We start from the raw sequence: 25,467 nt of genomic DNA on the forward strand, positions 1-25,467 counted from the left end.
CTTAGCTGTACTCCTGTTACCTCTTCGAACCCAACAGCCTCAGATCTGAACAACGGCCATTGTTCCTCTGACCTAAGTTGGCACCCGAAGTTAAGTATAGGTGTTAGTGATAGAGATAGTTTAGCCTGTAGCATTATTGTGCATGAGTAGATCTTACTGTGTGTAAATAAATACTATTGACTTTGAACTAACTAATTGGTGTGTTGGCTCTTTGATCGGTATTCGGGTTGAACCTTGTGACGGTATCGAGAGATACCTGGCGACTCTGAAAGTATACTCATAATTAGGATTAAGAAAGGCGACCTTATTGACTGCTATATTTAGAGCAAGTAAACAGAACAACATTACTGGCGCCATCTGACGGGACTCAACCTAGAAGTGGCTTTGTCACTCCGAGAGAACCCAAATTTGAATTAGAAACCCAATTGGAAAAAGTAAAAACCACAAGCGTAAGACCAGTATCTATCAAACCTCCAAGATTCAGGAGTGTGTTATTTGCATGCGTACTAACAAGGGATATAAGGTAAACTTGATAGATTTTGTTGCGTAAAACTGTCGGGAGTTTTGTAGACCGGAAAATAGCGTAAGCCGTACCGTGTTTACATCACCACTTTATTCCCCCCTGTTCCAAATTCGGTAGGAACCCAGAGATAGCGATAGAAATGGCAATGAAGGCAATGGAACGCCTTATGAACCCCCAGGAATTCAAGGTCGCAGCGACCAGTGGAGCAGGACAGTGTCCCGTATGGGAAGAGGAAATGAGAAAATATCTCAAAGGGAAAGGATGGCCCCGTTGGAGCGAATTTTGTGCAAACGACGAAACAGGTCCCGGACGTATAGGGCATACTTGGTGGGAGAACCTGACCGAGATTCATAAGAAAAGCTTAGGGAAACCTCGTACGCCGATGGCAATCGTGTCTAGCTTGGCACAATTGCGAGGCACAGAGGAGGCCCGTGAGGACGCTCTGCAGAGAGATTGAAAAGAGAGATAAGAATAGTGAGGGAGACGTTAGCGAGTACGAAGAAGTTAACAGGCAACTTTAAGAGAAGTTAGCGGTGAACGACAAGGAGAGGGCTGATGTCAAACGGGCACACCAATCTTGTCTCGCCCACTTAAGCAGCTTTCAGTCACAATACGATAAGGCCTACCAAGACACGCAACGCGCGGTGTTGGTACGAGAAGAGACAGAACACCAAATTGAGAAATTAAAGAAACAATGTAATGATTTAAAAGCAGCCCTAAGAGCACTCCACAGTTCCACGACGGAACAGAGGCAGAGCTCGGTAGACCACGCCAAATGCCGAAAGCAAATTGCAGACCTGCAATCCCTGCTTTCTATACAAAATGGAACATGTACTCAGGACAAACCTCAGAAAAGAAAAGCACCCCCACCCCCGACTGCACAGGTAGAGCACAACCCCATGAACCCTGTCGCCACACAGCGCAGGGCCACAACAGACGGAGACCCAGATTTTCTGTACACCACCCCATTAACCGTCACTCAATTAAGGGATGCGTATGATAAGATAACACCGTTCCTACCCACATCGGACCCACACCATTATTTCGCAAGAGTTAAACAACAGGCGACCATGTACGATCTGGATGAAAAAGAGCAAGTGAAGCTCACAGTTTTGAGCCTCGACCCCTCAGTCGTGGCAACCCTTCCCGACCCACAAAATTTAGGAGGAGGCACCCTCCAAGAATTGCATGCAGCGATCCTAGATGCAATCGGCTACAATAAGGGAGACCCCTAGAAGGCCTCAATAAATGTAGGCAGAAAAAGACAGAGCACCCAACAGTGTTTGCTGGACGCCTTTGGATTCATTTCACAGCAGTATTCGGAGAGTTAGCCCGCGCCCATTTGACCCCAGACAATATGGCCAAATGGACTTGAATCCTCGTCTCTCACGCGACCGAAGCAGGACAGAGAGCTTGCGCCAATTATGACCCCTCAGACGAGACCCACAATGAGAAATGGGGACCAAAGAGATTGTCCTGAGCTTGGGAATGGTCCATTCAGGGAAAATCAGATTACAGTAAGACAGAGAAAGAGCAGGCAGATGCTAACATGCATCCAATTAGGACACATCAGAACCCCGCATGGGTAAACAAGGAAAGAAATAACCCACAGCAGCCGAAACCCACGAATGTTACAATTGCGGACAGTTTGGACATTATGCACAAGAGTGCAATGCACCCCAGAAACAACAGCGAAACCAGCAGGCAAATACCCTGAATAAGAATAGGGCCAAGCCAATTCATAGTGTTAGCGCCCGTTCCGAGAACGCAGACATGAACGGCATTGATGGTGTTCGGACACCCCAACTTGGGTCTGCGACACCCTGTGGGACAAGTCTGGAAGACCGGTAGTGGCAGGCACAGTCCGGGGACACCCCGTAGAATTTCTTTGGGACACAGGAGGGTCCGCACCACGCTCAATTCCTCCACAATGTTTCAACGAGACACATGGCCCACCACAGACACAATTACCCTCAGCGGTTTCACAGGGCACTTGCAGCAGGGACACATCACAGCCCCTGTAGCGATTCAGATAGGAAACATCAAAACCAAACACCCCGTAGTTCTAGTCGATCTACCCCAGACAGCCGAAAACATTTTGGGGATAGACTTTATGAGCTCCCACAATCTTTTGTTCGACCCCGTAAACAAATGTGTGGGGAGAATGGCAAAGGCAGCTCGAGCCCCCGCCACGCTCACAGTTGGAGACTACCCACACAGGATTAGCGCAGTACCATTAGTCAGGACAAAGACGTTAGAGACATTTTGCAGAGGCACAAAGCTTCTTTTGCCCAGCACAAGCACGACTGCAGCAAGATAGCAGGTTTAGTAAACATTACAGGACCTGACCCCAAACCCCAAAAGCAGTACGGTTTTCCCCAACAAGCAGAGGGAGAAATCGCAAAGGTTATCCAGAGTTTGCTTGACCAAGGCGTACTCCGTTCAGTAGCCTCAACGAACAATGCCCCAATTTGACCCGTCAGGAAACCCGATGGCTCATGGCGACTGACCATTGATTATAGGGAACTAAACAAAGTAACCCCAGTAGCAACTCCCACTGTAGCCACAAGTCCCGAGACAATGTTAAAGCAGGGACTCCAGTCAAATCTTTTTTCGGTTTTGGACATCAGCAATGGCCTTTGGTCCATTCCATTGGATAAAGCGTGCCAATATAAATTTGCTTTCAGCTTCCAGGGACAGCAATACACGTGGACGTGCCTACCACAAGGCTTCCACAACACCCCCTCCATTTTCCACCGACAGCGGGCGAATGGATTAGCCAAATTTTCCCGACCCGATTGCCTTGCCCAGTATGTAGACGACTTGCTTCTGCAGACAGACACTAAGGGAGAGCACATTTCGCTTCTCAACGAATTATTAGGACTCCTTCATGAAATTGGATGCAAAGTGAACCCTAAAAAGGCCCAGATTCTCCAAGAAAAAGTAATTTATTTAGGCACAGTCATCACCCATGGCAAATGCGTGATCGAGCAGAAATGCATCGACTCCATTGTCAAACTACCCTTGCCCCATAATGTCACAGCCCTCCGGTCATTTCTATGACTGGTTGGCTACTGCAGGAACCACATAGATGGTTTTGCCACAAAGGCAGCCCCTCTTTCCTAACTCCTAAAAAAGCAAGCACCATGGGAATGACTTCCACAGCACATGGATGCCGTGGATGCATTAAAACGAGCCCTCAGCACAGCTCCCACATTACAGATCCCAGATCCACTCTCCCCATACGCAATACAGGTTGCAACCACCGACCGAACCCTTTCGGCCGTGCTCCTCCAAGAAAGACACGATCATTTAGGCCCCGTAGCATACACCTCACGAGTTCTCGACCCAGTTGAGCAAGGATTTTCTGCCTGCGAAAGGCACCTGCTCGCAGTTTTTTGGGCTGTTCAATATTTCGCCAACATAACACAGGACTCAACCCCGTCACCATTTTGACAGAGCACACCCCAACCCAACTTCTACTAGATGGTAGACTAAAGGACGGCACAGTCAGACAAATCCGCGCCGCATGATGGACCCTTATCTTACAAGGACGGGACATTACAGTAAAAAGGACAAAAACACACCGTTTCTCGCAGATAATTTACATTACACAGGCACCCCACATGAGTGTGAAATCATTACCACCAGGCACAATACAGGACCCTTTGTACCCAAGTCAGCTCCCCCGAAACCATGTACGACACGCCAGAGACCCCAGCCCACAGACACGGACGCACCCCTTAAGATTTATGTGGATGGCTCCTCCACAGTTTTGAACAGTAAACAAATGACTGGTTGTGGCATTTATGTAGAGGACGCGCAGGGACGCGCGTTAGAAGAGATATCATTGAAATTGCCTGGATATCTAGGTTCACAGGCAGCAGAACTAGTAGCCGTTGCATATATTGTACAGCACCCTGACTCGTTCCCGACCCAGCCCACATATACTCCGACAGCCTATATGTCTGCAATAGTTTAACGGAATTCCTACCTCTGTGGGAATCTAGAGGTTTTGTTTCCGCAGATGGAAAACCCCTACCCTCAGCCCCATTACTGCAGCATATTCTCAGGACAGCTAAACACCGTAAATACGGTATTATTAAAGTTCATAGCCACCATCGTTCTTCCCCCCTGATAACATTAAGGTAGACACCCTAGCAAAGGCAGGTTCCAGACATGGTCACTTGTGGAATCCCCCTGAGAGTGCCCCAGTACACGCGGTCCAGGTCTCACAGACCAATATTCAAGATTTGACTCAGGCCCAAAAGTCGACACCTTCACAAAATGGGTGGAAGCTTTTCCATCCAGAATTAACACGGCAAAAACAACAGCCAAGATCCTAACGTAGCACATCTTTACAAGATGGGGACTTCCCTGCAGTTTAGAGTCCAACCAAGGCTCACATTTTACAGGACGTGTCATGAAAAATATCCTCACAATTTACGGCATCCGACAGAAATTTCACATTGCCTATCACCCCCAGTCAAGCGGAATCGTAGAGAGAATGAATAGAACCCTCAAGGCAACCCTCAGGAAAATGCTGCAACAGCACAATACCACATGGGACACAGTTCTCCCCTTTGCACTAATGTTCATACGGAACATGGTATCCACTTCGACAGGATACACCCTTCACACACTCATGACCGGACGACCCATGAAGGGGACAGAATACTTGTCAGGACTTGATTTGGCCAGCCCCACAGTCACCACCCTCACCCATGAGAAAGCAGTACAGCAGATTCTCAATAACGTGAAAGCAGCCCAGCTGTTAGGCTTGGGGCACGAAAGAAGCAAAGTAAAGTTTGCTTTGACAAAACAGTACGCGCCACAGAATTTGTAGTAGGGCAGCAGGTCATGCTATACCTATATAACCCCAGTTCATTTCTTTCCCCCAAATTCACAGGACCCTACTCCATTTCAGATAAAGTCAGCCCCTCCGTGCATAAGATTACTTATCCCAATGGCAAGCCAGGATGGTTTCACATAAACCAGCTTAAAGCTTATGGCACACAGAACAACCACTCACACCACATCTCACTTGCAGCAGCAGAAGAACACGCCCTGCCCACGGACGACCTATTCCGATCCTCCCCCAACCAGTCCAGCCTATCCTCGAACACCACTTCCACTCCACCCCCAGAGGCATGACTCCGCCTTTCCCTTCATTTGAACAGCACCGACAGCGATAGCAATGATACACTAGACCCCATGGTCCCACCGCACGATTTCACTTCTGCACCAAGCCCCACTCCCAGCGACTCCGAACACGATTCCAGCGACCCCTTTGAGATCACGTACATTAAAGCCCCTGATCCGGACCCACCGCCCGACGACTATGGATTGCCCCCTACCACCTCCAACCTCGACACAAAACATTGGCACCGTGACAATTCTTACAGACCCATCCGCAATGATGAGATGGAACCCACATCGCCCCAGGCAGCTTTGGCACAGCTACCCCAGTCATGAGTTTGGCAACCGGGAGAAGATGATGACTCAGAGTGTGACTCCTGCCAGACGAGCCCTTTGCGACTCTGTTCGCTATAGAGCAATGAGGTGTCCAGATGATAGTAAAAAGGAACCAATGGAGATTTACAGTGTCCTTCTGATGGAGCCTGCCTGATTTTGTTATTTTAGTTTGTTACTTTTAAATGTTGAATGTTTGTTTGTGCACTTAAAGTTTATTCATGGCCCCACGCCACATTTTGAAATGGTCATAACCACTCTTTTAACGCCCACTGGCAGTTAAAGGAACTAGTTTGTCGGCAGACACCGATTCATAGCTACTCTTCTGATTCGAAGGTAATCATAAAGGGCAGTATCCACGGTGAACACAAATTCTTTCCGTTCTTGTCTGGTCGCTCAGGCAGTGGAGTAACGGCACTGATCCCCGCCCTGCCTGAGGACCCCCATCTGGTCAGCTACGCTCGGGTAGTGCCCTTACGGCACTGGTCACCATCCTACCTGGGAACTCATATGCACCCCATTTGGAGCTTTTTGTTCAAAACTCTTTTACTGTTCTTTTAGTCTGTGTTTTAAAGAATGCTCTTTGCCACAAGTTTTGTTTGTTTTCCGGCGACCCTTAGGCTGTTCTCCCATATGCTATTTACATCCTCAAACACTTGGATGGAACACTTTACTGCTGGACGGAGAAATTGTCCACCCACTCACCGCATCGATCACACCGGCTGCGAGGCTGCTCGCGCTGTGACAGCATTTTCTTTTCGCATGTCTGGTCCCCAAAATATTTGGTTTAAAAAAAAAATGAGGGAGTCACATATGGTGACAATTCTAATGGGCAATTGATAATAAAAGGGCAGACAGACAGACTTACGAGATCTTAAACAAGATAATAACAGAGATTATGCTTGTGTCCACAGAAATCCAGAACCACAGAAGCCACAGGAAGACTAAGAAGGAAGAGAACATGAAGACAGACGTCATGATCCTGCCATACACCACACCCAGAGACAGCCACTGATACACCAACCTGGTTTGACAAATTTATCAAATGGTATTCCCTGTCAATACATCGTAGAAGCACTGTTTGTCATAGCGATACTCTGCAGTGTCATCCAGACACTGAGACTTCGGAAATGGTGAAGGAAAGCCTCCCGCACTCCGGTAGATACCCTCAGACCCCCTATTTTCGGACTTCAGCAAACCCCCCACTCCCTCTAAGTAAATAAAGTGCGTCGATTAATTTTTGTTTTTGCTCTAAGATGTGACATTCTGTACTTGACCGCCAAGATACAGACACATTTAATGTTGCTATTGTATAGTTTATACTGTTGTAAATTCTTTTAAGTGACTAAGGATAATTTAGAGAAGAATAGTTAGAAGTTCCCATGTTTTAATTGTAATGCATGCCTGAATGTCATAGCGCCTGTTAGTATTTTATAATAATGTGATGTCTTTAAAGCAATTTAGGTAAAGGTTCCGATCCATAGGACAGAGTAGAATAGAACCTGTCCTTGATTGCGGATGCTCGACTTAGGCAGAAAACAAAGAAGATTCAGTAATATGATCCTTCACGCTTCACGTTGAGGATCACAAGGAGGGTGTGTAGCCATCTAGGATGGCCACTTTCGGTATACAAAATGGATGTTCACAGAGACTCTAGGGAAATATGGACAATACTGGGCAACCAGCAGGCACAAAGCCTGAATGTATATTTGGAAAGCAGTCAGCAGACGGAATCGAAACTCTGGGTCGAAATGCATATTGATGGCCCATCTCCGAGGAACAAAGGACTAATACTCAGGTAGCCGATACTGTCTCAGACATCCCGGCGCCGCTACCCCAACCAAAAGACACAAACAAAGTAAGGCCAACGGCCACCTAGGACACGCCCAGCCATCAGGACATCCGCCCCTTTATTGGTTTAGATCGATGACAATGATCAAGAAGCTGCCCAATTAATTGAGACCAAGTTTAAGGCCCACCTAAAAGCGCGCAAAGCCCCTCCAAGTATAAGAAGGAACCCCCACCAAAGATTTAGCCTCTTGGATTCGGCTCTCAAGTGGAGAGACCCATCCACCAGCATCACCAGAAGCAAGTAAGTTCAAGTTCAACGCTCGCTACCAGACGGACGACCTTAGCTGTACTCCTGTTACCTCTTCGAACCCAACAGCCTCAGATCTGAACAACGGCCATTGTTCCTCTGACCTAAGTGGGCACCCGAAGTTAAGTATAGGTGTTAGTGAGAGAGATAGTTTAGTTTGTAGTGTTATTGTGCATGAGTAGATATTACTGTGTGTAAATAAATACCATTGACTTTGAACTAACTAACTGGTGTATTGGCTCTTTGATCGGTATTCGGGATGAACCTTGTGGCGGTATCGAGAGATACCTGGCGACTCTGGAAGTATACTCATAATTAGGATTAAGAAAGGCGATCATATTGACTGCTATATTTATAGCAAGTAAACAGAGCAACAATGGGATTAAGGAAAAGTGCGAGGAAGAGATGGCGGAGGGCAGGGAGGAGGGGTTGTGGTGTGAGGTGCTACGGAGGGTGAATACGTCAACATCATGTGCGAGATTGAGGCTGATACAGCTGCAGGTGGCGCATAGGGCGCACCTCACAAGTGCGAGGATGAACCGAGGGGGCGGAGGATGTTTGTGAAGGCTATGGAGGGGGGGGGCACAAATCACGTTCATATGTTTTGGTCCTGCCCAAAACTGGAGGGGTATTGGAGGGAGGTCTTCAGGGTAATCTCAAAGGTGGTGCACGTGAGATCGAATGAGGTCCCCTAGAAGCCATATTCGGGGAGTTAGATCGGCCGGAGTTGGAAGGCAGTTGTCGGAGGCAGTTGTCTTAGCCTTCGCCTCGCTCATTGCCCGAAGGCGGATTCTGTTGGGGTGGAGGTTGGCTTCCCCGCCCTGTTCCTCGGCATGGTTAGGGGATCTGCTGGAGTTCCTAACACTTGAGAAAGTAAAGTTCGAGTTGAGGGGGCGGATGGAAGGATTCTACAACTCATGGGCCTTGTTCACCATGTATTTTCACGAATTGGATGACATTGAAAATTGGGGGGGGCGGTTGGAATGTATAAATTAATGATGATTCTTTTTCATTGGTGTTTTGTATTCAAAATGTTTGGAGCTGTTTGAGGGTGGGTGGGATGAGGGGATTGTTGGCTCGGGGATTGTCATTGTATTTGTTGTTATTGTTAATTAGTTGTTGTTGTAAATGTGATGAAAATGTGAAAAAGGAGAATAAAAATAATTATTACAATTTTTTACTTTAAATGAACCCTTTCCCACTATTAGGTGTAATAGTGGAACAGAAACTGCTGTAAGTATTGAATATATCTTACGGTGTTCCAATTAGTTTAAATAATTTAGGGGCTGGTTTAACACAGTGGGCTAAACAGCTGGCTTGTAATGCAGAACAAGGCAGCAGCGCGGGTTCAATTCCTGTACCTGCCTCCCCGAACAGGCGCTGGAATGTGGCGACTAGGGGCTTTTCACAGTAACTTCATTGAAACCTACTTGTGACAATAAGCGATTATTATTATTATCAATCCCCTCAATTGCCATTGTGTCTTTGCCTTGCTTTAACTCGCAAGTTTTAGCAGAACGTGGAAAGCTGTGGATGTGATGTTCAGTTTAAAAGTGTGTGGATATACTGACCCAATTGAGCAATGAGCATGTGTTAGTGGTAACTCACATCAAGGGAATGCATGCAAAATATGCATTTGAGCTAAATGCAGATCTTAGTAGGTCGAAGCAGACTTCCCAACATGCCCGTACATTTTAATATCCCACCTGGACTCTAATCCTCCAGGTGAACATTCTCTTTAATGAAGCTCGACTGTGATAGCTGCCATTAGTCAGCACTCATTGCCCTGGTTCGCGTGAAGGTTTGCCACTTGGATACGGTGTTAGAGAATCCATTCACTGCACTGGAACCTGGCTCAGTCAGACTGGATAAACACATGAGAAACAAGGGCAGGACACAACAAACAGGGACATACGATAGATACAGTTGGGAAGTTCTGCTTTATAGTATGTGCAGTACAAAACATTCAATCCCCCTTCAAATCACCATCTGGCATCGTGTAATGAATTGCATGGGCAGAAATGACTAAGTAGGGGAGTCTTCACATTTCATCAGTATTCTACAATATAGAAGCAAATGATCATTTTTATAAAATAGTTATGAGTAGATGTGAGAATGTTATAAAATTGTGAGAAATAATAGTTAAAGAAGGAATGCTGAGGTTGTGGTTTCTGAGGAATAAGGTTTGCTCTCTCTTTGTCCCAAGTTCAGGGAACTCTTCAGTTCTTGTGGGAGATAAAATACAACACAGTCAATAGCTTATCGTTCTCCAAAAGGGTTCTACCGAGGTTACAGAGCTTCTTCAGAGACAGATCTCTTATGGACAAACCAGATTTTGATCACATAAAGTCACAATCAACATTAAATAAATGAGATGGTCTGACAAGAGACAAGTTATAAGGTAATATCAGGGGCAAGGGGAGGCTGGAAAATGAGATGTCGACTTTGTGTATCTATCTGCCCCTTGGATAATTGAATGGAAAGACATGATTGAATGAGCGATTAACATGAGACGACCACCAACTCCTTGAAAATAAGGTAGATAAATGGGTAGTCAAGAAAGAGAAGACACACACAAAAGGACAAGGCTAAAGCCTTTTGGCAGCCTGAAGAGATAGTTACATCTGGCAGCAGAGACCAGGCCATTCAGTTTGTCTGATCTGAGACCAGTAAACCTTCTCACCTGTCACGGGTTGAATGTCTACCCCATACATTCTGATCAGGTGTTGTATTTAAACTGTTACTCTCGATAAACCACTTTAAACCTATAATTAAACTGTGTGAGGAATGTAGGAAATGTTTATATGGATTGTATTAAAAAAATCTGTTGCAGTAATGTTATTAAAAGCCTGCGTTAGGGTATAGATATATAAATCTGTTGCAGTAATAATTTAAAAAACTGATTGAACAAGCAGGCAGATGGTGTGTCTGCAAAAGATACAATAGTGGGGCGTCATTCTCCGACCCCCCGCCGGGTCGGAGAATGGCCGTCGGCCGCCGTGAATCCCGCCCCCGCCGGTTGCCGAAGTCTCCGAAGGGAGAAAAGTCGGCGGGGCATTAATGTCGCCGCTGCCGTCGGAGAATGGCACGGGTCTGCGCAAGGCAGCCGATTTTCGGCCTGCCGATATTCTCCCTTCCGGATGGGCCGAAGTCCCGTCGACGTAAACCTCCTTTTCATCGGCGTGACCCTGTGCTCCAGGGTCACGCCGACCAGCGTGGAGGTGAGTGACGGCCTGGGGGGGTTGGCTCTGGGCAGGCGATGGCGTGGCCGCAGTCTGAATGTGTAAGGATAGGTGTGTCTCGGGTTGAGTGTGTGTGTGTGCGGCGGGGGGGGGGGGGTGGTTAGAGTGGGCTGGGCTCTGGGGGAGTGCCGGGAGGGGGGTCCGTGCCGGGGAGGGGGATGGAGGGGTCCGTGCCGGGGAGGAGGTTGGGGGGGTCCGTGCCGGGGAGGGGGATTGGGGGGTCCATGCCGGGGAGGAGGTTGGGGGGGTCCGTGCCGGGGAGGAGGTTGAGGGGGTCCGTGCCGGGGAGGAGGTTGGGGGGGGGGGTCCGTGCCGGGGAGGAGGTTGGGGGGGGGTCCGTGCCGGGGAGGAGGTTGGGGGGGTCCGTGCCGGGGAGGAGGTTGGGGGGGGGTCCGTGCCGTGGAGGAGGTTGGGGGGGGGTCCGTGCCGGGGAGGGGGTTGGGGGGGTCCATGCCGGGGAGGAGGTTGGGGGGGTCCGTGCCGGGGAGGAGGTTGGGGGGGTCCGTGCCGGGGAGAGGGATGGGGGGTCCGTGCCGGGGAGGGGGATGGGGGGTCCGTGCCAGGGAGGAGGTTGGGGGGGGGTCCGTGCCGGGGAGGGGGATGGGGGGTCCGTGCCGGGGAGGGGGATGCGAGGGCAAGTGAGTTGGTCCACCTGGCCATGTGCCAGCCTTCAACAGTTGGAGCCATGCGGTCCATGCCACCTGGCTGGTGGGAGGAGGGGATATGGGCAATGATGACATGTCGCGTTCCCCTCCCCCCCACCAGGCCGTCATGTTTTCCGATCATCCAGCGATGTTGGCCGCCGTGGCGGCAGCCGCTAATGTCTATGTTGCCCTGGATGAGGAGGAGGAGGAGGAGCGTGCCAGAGAGGCGGCGCAGGCTGCCGCAGAGGGACAGGCGGCAGCCGCCCAGGCTGGAGGGACACCTGACTGACAGGACGAGGAGGGGGAGGAGGACGTCGCGGCCCCACGGCAGCGGAGGCACCCGAGGGCGCCCCGTGTGTACCGGCCCCGGCAGTCATACCAGGACCTCACGGACCGGGAATGCAGGAGGAGACTCCGGATGAGGCGGGAAACCGTGGCACACATCTGCCACCTGCTGGCACACCTGTCACCGCGTGGCACTGGCGGGGGGGACCCTCACCCCGTGTCCGTCAAGGTTACGGTGGCCCTGAACTTTTATGCAACGGGGTCATTCCAGGCACCGTGTGGGGACCTGTCCGGCATATCGCAGACATCGGTGCATCCGGGCAGTGACAGATGCCCTATATGCCATGGCGCACCGCTACATCCGCTTCCCCGTGGACCGGGCCAGCCAAGATGCCCGGGCCGTGGGCTTCTCTGCCCGGGTTCCCCATGGTCCAGGGCGCGATCAATGGGATGCACGTTGCCGTGCGGCCACCTGCAGATAACAGGGCCGTGTTCACCAATAGGAAGGGGACCTATTCGATGAACATACAGGTGGTCTGCGACCACCGCATGATGATCCTGCACGTCTGCGCCCGTTACCCAGGCAGTGTACATGACTCATACGTGTTGTCGCGGTCATCCATCCCCGGCATGTACGAGGGACGCCATCCCCGGCTGAGGGGCTGGTTGCTGGGCGACAGGGGCTACCCATTGCGATCGTGGCTGATGACGCCTATACGGAGGCCACGCAATGAGGCGGAGACCCGCTACAATGATGCCCATGTAGCGACAAGGGGAGTGATAGAGAGGTGCTTTGGCGTGCTGAAGATGCGTTTCAGGTGCCTGGACCTCTCTGGGGGCGCCCTCCAGTATCGGTCAGATAGGGTCGGCCGCATCATTGTGGTGTGCTGCGTCCTGCACAACATAGCCCAGCAGAGGGGCGATGTGCCGCAGGCAGAGGAGGGCGGAGTGGAGGAGCAGCAGGAAGAGGCGCAGTCCTCCCCAGATGAGGGGGATGGGGGTAATGGTCAGGGCAGACGGTGTAGACACAGGCGGGTGGCTGTCCACCATTACCGGCTGGCCCAGCGGGCACGGGACAGACTGATAGCCGCCCGCTTCACTGACTAGATGGGCGTGGGAATCGGGTAGTATGGCCACAGTCCGCACACCATGGCAACAGCCGACCACCCATACCCCCCACCCATCCACCCACCCAGCACCCTCACCCCCCTCCCCAACCCCACCCACCCCACCCGCATGCACACCACCCACCCCCATTGCCGATCCACCTGCGACACAACGGGCCGGGCTCACACAGTTGCGGGTGGACGCATGTCTATTGCAGGCCATGGAGGATGATGACAACCCGCCCTGCGGTGAGCTCCTGGCTCCACATCGTTGGACTATATCTGACCCATGGCCACAGTACCACCATCCACCCGGACCATCCCTGCATGCGGCTGTGACACTGCAGCGCACAGTCCCGTCCTCTGCCCGGGGGATGTTGATGGCGGCCCAGGGGGAAGGGGGCAGGCTCACCTGGGGCTGAGGTAAGACCACCCCTCACACACACACTTGCGCTCAACGTACATGACACCCCCGCACGCTTTGGACAGAGCACAAAGGCAGCTTCTGTAGGTGTAACATTGACTTTAATAACCAAAGGAGTTCATGCACGTGCCCTAGCCCCTAAAACTCATCTGTGCCCTGCACCCGTGCCAACTTACTCAGTGTCTAATTGTTTAGCCTTACGGGCCCTTTGACTACGTCTACGTGGTTCCCCAGACGGTACAGCAGAACTGGAGGTGGACTCCTGTGATTCCTGCCCTCTGACACTGGGTCCCTTTGGCGGCCGTTTCCTGGGGCGTCCTGGCCTAGATGGGCCAGGCTGCGGCCCGGGCCACTGGGATGGCGAGCTGCCAGCCTGTCCTGCCCGTTGCCCACCCGATGCACCTGGGACGGAAGGGGGGGAGTCCGAGGTGTCGCGGTGTACCGGGACCTCCCCTACAGGGGGAGCCGGGACGGACCACACCACCTCCTCCTCCCTCGGGGTGCCCGATGGCCCCCAGGCCTCTACATGGGTGGGGGATGCGAACGGACTGGCCATCCAACGCCCCCCGACATCTGGCGCTGCCAGTCCTGGAGGCCCGTGCTGGTATCGACAGGGGTCTGCAGGTTTGCAGCCATGGAGCCCAGGGGGTTGGCAAACCCTGTCTGTGACAGTGCGACGCCGTCTCGCACATGGCCACTGGCGCCGATATCCTCAGCGATGGCCTGCAGAGACTAGGCCATGGCCTGCTGAGACTGGGCCATGGCCTGCAGAGACTGGGCTATGGCGTTGAGCGCCTCTGCCATCTGGCACTGGCTCATGGCCTCCTGTGAGAGGGCAGCCATGTCCTGAACCACAGACGCCGCCTGCACGGAAAGCCCCAGGCCTCGCAAACCGTTCCCCATGTCTGACACCGTCGCACCCATTGCCTACACCGCGGACGCCACCCATGCGGTGTCAGCCTGGGTGGCACGCATGACCGGCACCACTCCCAGCTCCTGGACGCGGGTGGACTCCTCCACCTGTGACTGCAGCCGCCGCAAGCCGGCCGTCACCCTCTTCGCTCGTCTCCGGGTCGGTGGTTGCATCGGATCTATGTGTGGGTGTGGTAACTCCAGGAACCCGGGATCCATCTGGGCGGCAGATGTTCGCTTGGGCTGGGCTGCCGTCCGACCGCCCGGCCCCTCTGCTGCTCCTACCTCCACCTGCTGTACCGGGACGGCTGTGTTGTGCGCACCAGTGAGTGTAGCAGACGCCTCATCACGAAAGTGCCCAACCGAGGTGAGTGTTTCTGCGATGGTGGAGGGTGTTGGTGACAGCAGTGGCGTTGTGTCGTGCTCTTCGTCCCACTCTGAGTCCATGGCACTTTGGGGTGGGGGTTCGTCTCCACCCATCCACTCTGAGTCACTGTCCGGTATTTCGTCTTCCTGGGTCGTGCTGTCCCGGGTATGGGTGTCCAGGGCAGTGCTGTCCCGGGTAGTGGTGTCCCGGGTAGTGGTGTCCTCGGTAGTGGTGCCCCGGGTGGTGGGGTCCTGGGCAGTGGTGTCCTGGGTAGTGGTGTCCTGGGTAGTGGTGTCCTGGGTAGTGGTGTCCTGGCTCGGATGTGACGGGGGCCTGTGGCTGACCCCTCGTCACTGGGTGGTCGCTCCCGCACGTGACGGGGGTGTCGTCTCCCTGTTGCTCCAGGTCTCTCCGTCTCCCGTGGTGTGCGGGGGGCATCCTGCGGGCGGTCTGCATCTGCGGGGATGGGTGCCTGGACGTTTGGTCCTGCGATACACAATGAAGCATGCATGGTTAGACATCAGGCAGTGATCAGGTGATATGGGGGAGGGGGATATAGGGGAGGGGGGAGATGGGGACGGGCTGTCGGTGGCTCACTTGCTACTATGCCCCCGACCTCTGCATCAGCAACCTCCCGGTCGTCAGGTCCGCCAGCCAGTTCCAGGGCCCTTTCCTGCTGTTTGGTCAGTGGCCTCTCATCAGCGGGGCCTCCTCCAGTCCTCACATGCTCCCTATTGTTGTGTGCGCGCTTCTCCTGTGGGGGGGGGGGGGGCGGCAGGGGTAGAAGGCAACACTGTTAGGCAGGTATATGAATGCACGCCATCGGTTGCGCGTGCATTGCAGAGGTTAAGGTTAGGGCTGGATTCACTTGGGGATATGGGGGATGGGAGGATATGGGGGAGGGGGGATATGGGGGAGGGGGGATATGGGGGAGGGGGGATATGGGGGAGGGGGGATATGGGGAGGGGGATATGGGGAGGGGGGATATGGGGGAGGGGGGATATGGGGGAGGGGGGATATGGGGAGGGGGAATATGGGGGAGGGGGATATGGGGGAGGGGGATATGGGGGAGGGGGATATGGGGGAGGAGGGATATGGGGGAGGGGGGATATGGGGGAGGGGGGATATGGGGAGGGGAGATATGGGGAGGGGGGATATGGGGAAGGGGGGATATGAGAGAGGGCGGATATGGGGGAGGCTCACCCTGCCTGCTCTGACGAGGTTGTTCACCTTCTTGTGGCACTGGGTGCCTGTCCGTGGTGTCAGGGCCGCAGCGGTGACGGCCTCTGCCACTTCCCTCCACAGACGCCGTCTGTGGCGTGGGGCAACTCTGCGGCCGTGCCCGGGATACAGGGCGTCCCTCCTCTGCTCCACCGCGTCCAGGAGCGCCTCCACATCCCGTGACTCGAACCTCGGGGCTGAGCGGCGGCCAGCCATCCAGTCGGGTGTCCCGGTCGGGTGTTCCGGTCGGATGGGGGGGAGCAGCGCGGCCATATGAGCCGTCACGCCGTGCGGCGCGTATGACGCTACACGGCGTGAACCACATGCGCAAGCGCGGATCCCGTTACGTCGCTGCTAGCCCATTTCGGGCCGGAGACTTTCGACCCATTTTTCCGACGTGACGCAAGTCGGATTTGCGCCGTTTTTTGCGCCGATCGGCGGACTTTCCGCCGATAACGGAGAACTTCGCCCATGATCTTCCAAAAGTGAGATAATCATTCATTCCAACCATGTACTTGTTTACAATGATATTCTTAATGGAACATTGTTATAATTGCTGGAGATTCCCCGGAGAGTAGATAATTTAAGATTTTGGGGTGGATTCTCCGCCCCGTGACGCTGGAAACCTGGATCGTGATTGAGCTGAGCATCGGGCGCCTGCCATAAATCAGGGTTGGTGCAGGCTGCCGAACCGACTGCCATGCTCCGGGTCTCCACTGGTGGTGACAACACGCCCTGCGCCGGATTACGAAACCTGTGTTTGCATGCGTTAGCATACCATTCATGACAACTGGTTAGACTCCTCAAACGTTTGAGAAATCTGTTAGTCCTGATCAAATCTTAGTGGTATCAGAAGTAGGATAACGGAGATAGAAGTTACAGATCTTGATTTGTTTAGTTTGTGAGAACACTGGGATTGGATAGGAAGAAAAGCAAGAACTGCATGGACAGTGAGGGGAGTTTTGACATTTTAGCAGTTTTATACATGATCTGCATGTGGCTGTCAGTTTCTCCAATTATCTGTGGAATGAATCATACCCTTGTGCGTACGGTTCCCTGGTGCACACAGCCTTCCAGCACCTTGCGCCAGTTTGTTCTTCGGATGCAGGTGGCAAAAGCGAGTCAGCAAGGCTGAGTGCAATAAAACTCAACCACTTATTTTGGAACTATAATCATAGCCTACATTATGGACACGTTGCACGAGGAGTTCCTGGAAGCTGTATTAAAATCATAGAATTTACAGTGCAGAAGGAGGCCATTTGGCCCATCGGGTCTGCACCGGCCCCTGAAACAGCACCCGACCTAAGCCCACACCTTCACCCTATCCCTGTAACCCAGCAACCCCACCTAACGTTTGGATACCACGGGGCAATTTAGCATGACCAATCCACCTAACATGCACATCTTTGGACTGTGGAAGGAAACCGGAGCACCCGGAGGAAACCCACGCAGACACGGAGAGAACGTGCAGACTCCGCAGACAGTGACCCAAGCCGGGAATCGAACCCAGGTCCCTGGCGCTGTGAAGCAACACTGCTAACCACTGTGCTACCGTGCTGCCCAGTATTCCTCTCCCTAACTCAGGGATCCTGACACCAACACAACACAACTTGCACCTAGAAAAATAACCGCTTGGTTGAGGTACTTGGAGGCTGTGTCAAAGAGGAGAAAAAAATATTGAAAAATATTCCATATATTTTGTCTGCAGCAAATAGAAAATTTCATCCCCAAGTTATTTACATTTGTGTTAAATGTCTCTGATTCAGGAATTGCCTCCAGCAATGGAGAGAGATGGAAACAGCTTCGCAGATTCACTCTCAGCACGCTGAAGAATTTTGGAATGGGGAAAAAGAGTGTTGAACAGCGGAACCTGGAGGAAGCTCAGTTTCTCGTTACAGCTATCCGAAATAAAAAAGGTTTCTGAATAGAATACTGGAGGAATTTCATTTTCAAATCCAAGTCGAGTTGCTATTTTTTTTCAAGTTCCAAACCAAAGATAGGAGTGAAACCGAGTGATAGGATGTGGCATGGAAATGGTACAAGGGTTAGTGAAGAGTTCACGGTCCAAAATTATCTTTGCCCTTGATGGACAATTAAATGATATAATAAAAATCAAAAAAATTTATATTACCCAATTAATTTTTTCCAATTAAGGGGCAATTTAGCGCGGCCAATCCACCCACTCTGCACATCTTTGGGTTGTGGGGGTGAAACCCACGCAGACACGGGGAGAATGTGCAAACTCCACACGGACGTGACCCAGAGCCGGGATCGAACCTGGGAACTCGGCACCGTGAGGCAGCAGTGCTAACCACTGTGCCACCGTGCCGCCCTGACCGCCTTCACTTTTTGATACAGCAGTTGGATGAAGAAGTGGGAAAAGGACATTTGCTGTCTGTTTATCCCTCAAGAGTCTGGTCAGCACTTGGATCTGTGGCAATTAACTTGAGGTTTAAAGAAAGAAATATTCACCCTGGGCTTCCACCCCAGTCAATGTCCAGTGTCTCCTCACAGATGGATGTCAAGTGAAGGCAGGTTTCTGTCCTGGTTGCAGTGATGCCTTCCCACACCACTGAATAACCTGTCTACATTAATGAAGAACTGGAGAGCTGCTCAAGCTCAACCCGGCAGGTGTTGTGCACTTCAGGAGAAAGGAAGAAAATAAAATGAATTAATTTTACATTGATCCCATGGATGAGGCGCTTCAGTATGTGCAGCAACTTGAGGTTGCTCTTCTTAGAGAACATAAGGTTAAGGGGGAATTTAAAAAAGATGTTCAAAATTCAGAGGAGTTTTGGGAGTACAAGTGAGTAGCATCCTTTTCTGGTGGGAGGTGGATCGATAATCAGAGGACACAGATTTAAGACATCTGCAAAGGGATTAGGGGAGATAACAAAAAGTTATGATCTGAGTCATTGCCTATCAGCATGTTGGCTGCAGACTCAATTGTACTCTTCAAAGGACAATTAGATATACAGTATATTTGAACAGCAAAACATTTCACAGCCCTGGGGAAACAGTGGAAGAGTGGGACCAATTGGATAGCTTTTCTCAAAAACCAGCACAAATGTCAGCCAACATTCCCAAGGTTTAAAAGAAAGTGAAGAGGTGGGATTTTCCGTTATAGCGGCAGAGTGTTGACAGCGTCCTAAACGCAGGAGCTTTTTACGACAGCGTCAGCGGGCTGCTAGGAACAGCGATCCTGCAGCGCACAAGGGGCCAGCACGGGCGCCACGTGAAGCGCGGGGGGAGCGGCCCCAGACTGGCGTCGGATACACGGGCTGCGTAATTGACGCAATGCCGCATTTCATCACATAAGTTGTGCGAGCGCCGCACACTGCCGATGCTTGCAAGACGGCCATCACTCGCCCTGCTACCCCGAGGTTTAGGGACCACAACCTTGACATGCTCCTGGCCGCGGTGGAGGATAGGAGGGCAATCCTGTACACCGGCCTGGGCCGCAACATCCCGTGCAGCACCGTCCGGCATACGTGGAGGGAGGTGGGCCAAGCCGTCAGCGCTGTGGGGCACACCCCATCGACCAGCGACCAGTGCCGCAAAAAGCTGCATTACCTAATGACAGCTAGGGTGCGTACCCAGCAAAGCCCGCACCCCTCTCCCAGGAGGATGGCACAACCCCCTCCCTGACCCCCATGGGCTGCACCCACCCATGCCAGCCACATTGGCAGGGTGCCATGTGCCCCTATGCCATCGTATTGCCAACAGCTGCGCTGCATGCGTCGGACCACCTAACACTGATGTTTGTGCCCCCCCAGGAGAAGGGCGCCCACAACCACAGGGAGCAGAAAAAAAAACGGAGGGGGTCCATCCGTACTGCACCCTCTCACCGTCCATGAGCAGAGGGCACTGGAACTCGCAGGCGGACCCGAGGACTTGGAGGTTGCCGATTGCCAGGTCGGCGGCGCACCAACAAGTGAGACTCCCCTGCCTGACTCTACCCCCTCACCCCAGCCCCCCACTCCACACCCTCACCCCAGCCCCCCACTCCACACCCTCAGCCCAGCCACCCACTCCACACCCTCACCCCAGCCCCCCACTTCACACCCTCACCCCAGCCCCCCACTCCACACCCTCACCCCAGCCCCCCACTCCACACCCTCACCCCAGCCCCCCACTCCACACCCTCAGCCCAGCCCCCCACTCCACACCCTCAGCCCAGCCCTCCACTCCACACCCTCACCCCAGCCCCCCACTCCACACCCTCAGCCCAGCCACCCACTCCACACCCTCACCCCAGCCCCCCACTCCACACCCTCAGCCCAGCCACCCACTCCACACCCTCACCCCAGCCACCCACTCCACACCCTCAGCCCAGCCCCCCAGTCCACACCCTCAGCCCAGCCCCCCACTCCACACCCTCACCCCAGCCCCCCACTCCACACCCTCAGCCCAGCCCCCCACTCCACACCCTCACCCCAGCCCCCCACTCCACACCCTCACCCCAGCCCCCCACTCCACACCCTCACCCCAGCCCCCCACTCCACACCCTCAGCCCAGCCCCCCACTCCACACCCTCAGCCCAGCCCCCCACTCCACACCCTCAGCCCAGCCCCCCACTCCACACCCTCAGCCCAGCCCCCCACTCCACACCCTCAGCCCAGCCTCCCACTCCACACCCTCAGCCCAGCCCCCCACTCCACACCCTCAGCCCAGCCCCCCACTCCACACCCTCACCCCAGCCCCCCACTCCACACCCTCACCCCAGCCCCCCACTCCACACCCTCACCCCAGCCCCCCACTCCACACCCTCAGCCCAGCCCCCCACTCCACACCCTCAGCCCAGCCCCCCACTCCACACCCTCACCCCAGCCCCCCACTCCACACCCTCATCCCAGACCCCCACTCCAAACCCTCACCCCAGCCCCCCACTCCACACCCTCACCCCAGCCCCCCACTCCACACCGTCAGCTCAGCCCCCCACTCCACACCCTCACACCCCGTCCGCCTGTCTAACGATACATGCTGCCTTGTGTCTTACAGGACCAGCCGCCGGTTGTCCCAGGCCATCCAGCATACCAGTACTAGGTCCAGTGGCTCCCAGGGACGCAGGCCACGGCGGGGAGGGCAGCCGTCACAGAAGCCCTGCCAGGACACGGACACCCAGGAAACTTACACACAGAGGACACCCAAAAGACGACACACCAGACACTGACACAGAGAGGACGGACACAGAGAGGACGGACACAGAGAGGACGGACACAGAGTGGTCGGACATACAGAGGACGGACACACAGAGGACGGACACAGAGAGGACACCCAAAGGACGACACACCAGACACCGACACTGAGAGGACGGACACAGAGAGGACGGACAGAGAGAGGACGGACAGAGAGAGGACGGACAGAGAGAGGACGGACAGAGAGAGGACGGACACATAGAGGACGGACACATAGAGGACGGACACATAGAGGACGGACACAGAGAGGACGGACACACAGAGGCCGGACACACAGAGGCCGGACACACAGAGGCCGGACACACAGAGGCCGGACACACAGAGGACGGACACAGAGTGGAGGGTCACACAGAGGACGGACACACAGAGTACGGACACACAGAGGACGGACACAGAGAGGACGGACACAGAGAGGACAGACACAGAGAGGACGGACACACAGAGGACGGACACACAGAGGACAGACACACAGAGGACGGACACAGAGAAGACGGTCACACAGAGGACGGACACACAGAGGACGGACACACAGAGGACGGACACACAATGGACGGACACACAGAGGGCGGACACACAGAGGACGGACACACAGAGGACAGACACACAATGGACGGACACACAGAGGACGGACACACAGAGGACTGACAGACCGGACACTGATACACAGAGGGGGGCGACACAGGGACCTTCAAGCCAAGGGTTGACGCAGGAGATCCTGGACTTTGGCTCTGATGGCTACATGGACTTTTCATCACTGCTGTCTCCCACACCCTCCTCCATTGCAGAGACTCACCTCAGTTGGCAATTTAGTGATGAGGCTTCCGGGACGTGAACTGGGGCGCACCACACAGCCGTACCGGTATAACAGGTGGAGGTAGGAGCAACTGTGGGGCCGGACGGTCGGAGGGCAGACCGGCCCCAGCAACCATTAGCCACCCAGACGGGTCCCAGGTTCCTGCAATTACCACAGCCACCCAGAGACCCGATGCAGTCAGACACCCAGAGACTAGACAACGGGATGACGGCTGGCTTCCAGTAGCTGCAGACACAGTTGGAGGAGACCATCCGCGTCCAGGAGCAGCGAGTGGTGCCGGTCATGGCTTCCACCCAGGCCAACACCACACGGGTGGCGTCGCGGTGGAGGCAGAGGGGGCAAAGGTGTCGGACATGGGTCAGGTTATGCAAGGCATGGGGCTTTCTGTGCAGGCGGCATCCGTGGCCCAGGACAGTGCTGCCCTCTCACAGGCAGCCATGTGCCAGAGCCAGCTGGAGGTTGCAGCGGCTCTCCGCAGTGTGGCCGGGTCTCAGCAGGCCATGGCTGAGAGCATCGGCGCCATAGCCCAGGTGCTGGTTGGTGTCGCACAGGCCCAGAGGGAGGTGGCGCTGTCCCAGGCAGTGATGGCCCACTCCCTGAGCTCCATCGCTGCTAATGTTCAGACCCTGGTCGATACCATAGCGGGCCTGCAGGACTGGCAGCAGCAGGTGTCGGTGTTGCCTCGGGGCATGTCTGCGCTCGCACCTCCCTCCCATGGAGAGGCCATGGGGCCACCGGCCCCCGAGAAAGGAGGGGGTGCTGGGACCCGTGCCGGTGACTCCTGCAGGGGAGGTCCCGGAACACTCCCGCACCTCGGACTCCCCCCATTCCGTCCCTGGTGCATCTGGTGGGCAGCGGGCAGAAAAGGGTGGCACCACGTCATCCAGGACGCCTGAGGAGCAGACTGGCCCATCCGGGCCGCGCCGCCTCAGGAAACAAGCGCCAACGGGGACCCAGGTCGCAGGGCAGGAGTCTCAGCAGTCCGCCTCCGCTGCTGCTGTACCGTCTGGGGAACCACAGAGACGTAGTGATAGGGCCCGTAAGGCCAGCAAGTTAGATACCTAGTAAGTTGGCACAGGTGCAGGGCACAGCTTAGTTTAGGGGCGAGGGCACCTGTATATAACCTTTCTAATTAAACTCACTGTCACACCAATGCAAGTTGCCTTTGTGCTATGTTCGATGCTTGTGGGGCCGGGTAGGGGACTGAGTGCCACTGTGGTGGAACACTGAGCCCCGGTGGGTGTAATGTGCCCCTCCCCCCCCACCCCGGACGTCCATGCCAGCCCTCCCCCAGCAATTCAACAGGGCCATGTGATGGAGTGTCCAGCACACATACAAGGACCACCCAGGTGGAGGGTGTAACTGTGGCCATGAGTCAGACATTATCTTACGGCTTGGAGCTCAGAGCTCAGCGCAGAGCAGGTTGTCATTATCCTCCATGGCATGGACCACACCCGCTTCCACAAGCAACCGTGTGAGCCCAGCCCATTGTGCCACAGGTGGATGTGTAATGGCGGGATGGTGTGGGAGGGGTGGTGTAGGAGGTGCGTCTCATGGGTGTTTTGGGAGGTGGGGGTGGTGGGTGATGAGGTGGCGCAGTACAGTGGTGTCAGTGCCTCTGCTCAGCAAACCCCCACCCCCCTAGTTGGTGAAACGTGCGGCGATCAACGTGTCCCATGCTCGCTGGCCCTGCCAGTGGCGTCGTGCAGCCTCCCGTCCATGTCCAGACCCCATGTCCCTCCATTCACGCCCCCTCCCCATTCTCCTCATCTGGAGAGGCATGCTATTCCTCGTGATCCTCCTGCCCCTCTGCCTCCCCTCCTCCTCCTTCAGCACATCGCCCCTCCGCTGGGCTATATTGTGGAGGACGTAACATACCACAACGATGCGGCCGACCCTCTCCGACGGGTACTGGAGGATAGGTCCAGGCACCTGAAGCGCATCTTCACCAGCCCGAAGCACCTCTCGATCACACCCCTGGTCGCTGCATGGGCATCGTTGTATCGGGTCCCCGCATCGGTCTGTGAACTCTGAACAGGCATCATCAGCCACGATTGCAACTGATAACCCCTGTCACCCAGCAGCCATCCTCGAACGTGTTGGGTATGAATGATTGCGCCAGGTTAAACGGGTCATGCACCCTGCCCGGGTAACGGGCGCAGACGTGCAGGATCCTCGTCACTGACCACCTGAACGTTCATGGAGTAGGACCCCTTCCTGTTCATGATCACGGCCGTGTTATCTGCTGGTGGCCACTTGCACCCCATCGATTGCCCCCCAGACCATGGGTATCCTGGCCACGGCAGTGAAGCCCGCTGCCCGGGCATCCTGGTGGGCACGGTCCACAGGGAACTGAATGCAGCGCTCCGCGGTGCCATACAGGGCGCCTGTCACTGCACGGATGCATCGGTGCACCGATGCCTGGGAGATGCCCACTCGGCGACTGGAACGACCCCGTCGCATAGACGTTCAGGGGCACCGTCACCTTGACGGCCACCGGGAGTGGGTGTCCACCCCCAGTCCCATGCGGTGCCAGGTGTGCCTTCAGGTAGCAGATATGGGCGACGGCTTCCCGGCTCATCCAGAGTCTCTGACTGCATGCCCTGTCCGGGAGGGCCTCGAATGACATGCGGCACCGGTAAACACGAGGCCTCATCGGGCGCCTCCGTCGCCGTGGCTTCATTTCCTCCTCCTCCTCCTCCTCATCGGTATCCTCATCCTCGTCGTGGTCCTCCTCCTTCTCCCCTCCAGCCTGAGTGGCTGCGACCTGCCCCTCTGCAGCCCATTGATCTGCTGCAGCCGCCACAGCCTCTCTGAGCCACCTGCGCTGACGCTGCCACAGGGCTGCATGCAGGGCAGCGGCCCACGCCACGGTGGCCAACATCGCTGGCTGGTGCCCAAACATTATGATCTGCAGGGGGTGGGAGGTAGACAACAAGTTTAACCATGGTGCATGACCCTCTCCACAACCAGAAGCCATGGGCTACGTGGCTGCCCTGGTTGACAGTTTGCGCCCCAGCCACGCAGGCCCCCCACCCCCGCCCACCCCCTTGGTGTTCCGACTCCTGTTGCCTATCCCTCCTGCCAGCGCCACCGTTGAATGGCGCAGCCCTCACCGGGGGATGCCGTGGCTGCGGCCCTGGACTTATGGAATGCCGCCA

General features: G+C 54.5%; 1 protein-coding gene and 1 long non-coding RNA gene across 5 annotated transcripts in view; one reads left to right on the plus strand and one right to left on the minus strand.

The window, feature by feature from the left end:
• LOC140402304 (uncharacterized) overlaps positions 1–18,976 on the minus strand; it is a 148,832-nt gene extending 129,856 nt beyond the window's left edge. Inside the window, exon 1 of the long non-coding RNA XR_011938118.1 lies at positions 18,767–18,976. This is a non-coding gene — a long non-coding RNA (uncharacterized lncRNA). The remainder of the gene's footprint in view (positions 1–18,766) is intronic.
• The window catches only part of LOC140402299 (cytochrome P450 2C42-like), a 124,279-nt gene that overhangs the window by 62,459 nt on the left and 36,353 nt on the right, over positions 1–25,467 (plus strand). For 3 of the 4 annotated variants that reach the window (XM_072489974.1, XM_072489977.1, XM_072489975.1), the window contains one exon: positions 18,061–18,210. In XM_072489974.1, coding sequence (XP_072346075.1) covers positions 18,061–18,210 — 150 coding nt within the window. Of the gene's footprint in view, positions 1–10,303; positions 10,495–18,060; positions 18,211–25,467 lie in introns of those variants that run through there. The other variant, XM_072489976.1, reaches the window with a different exon arrangement.

Source organism: Scyliorhinus torazame, chromosome 25, assembly GCF_047496885.1.
Source record: "Scyliorhinus torazame isolate Kashiwa2021f chromosome 25, sScyTor2.1, whole genome shotgun sequence".
Lineage (NCBI taxonomy): Eukaryota > Metazoa > Chordata > Chondrichthyes > Carcharhiniformes > Scyliorhinidae > Scyliorhinus > Scyliorhinus torazame.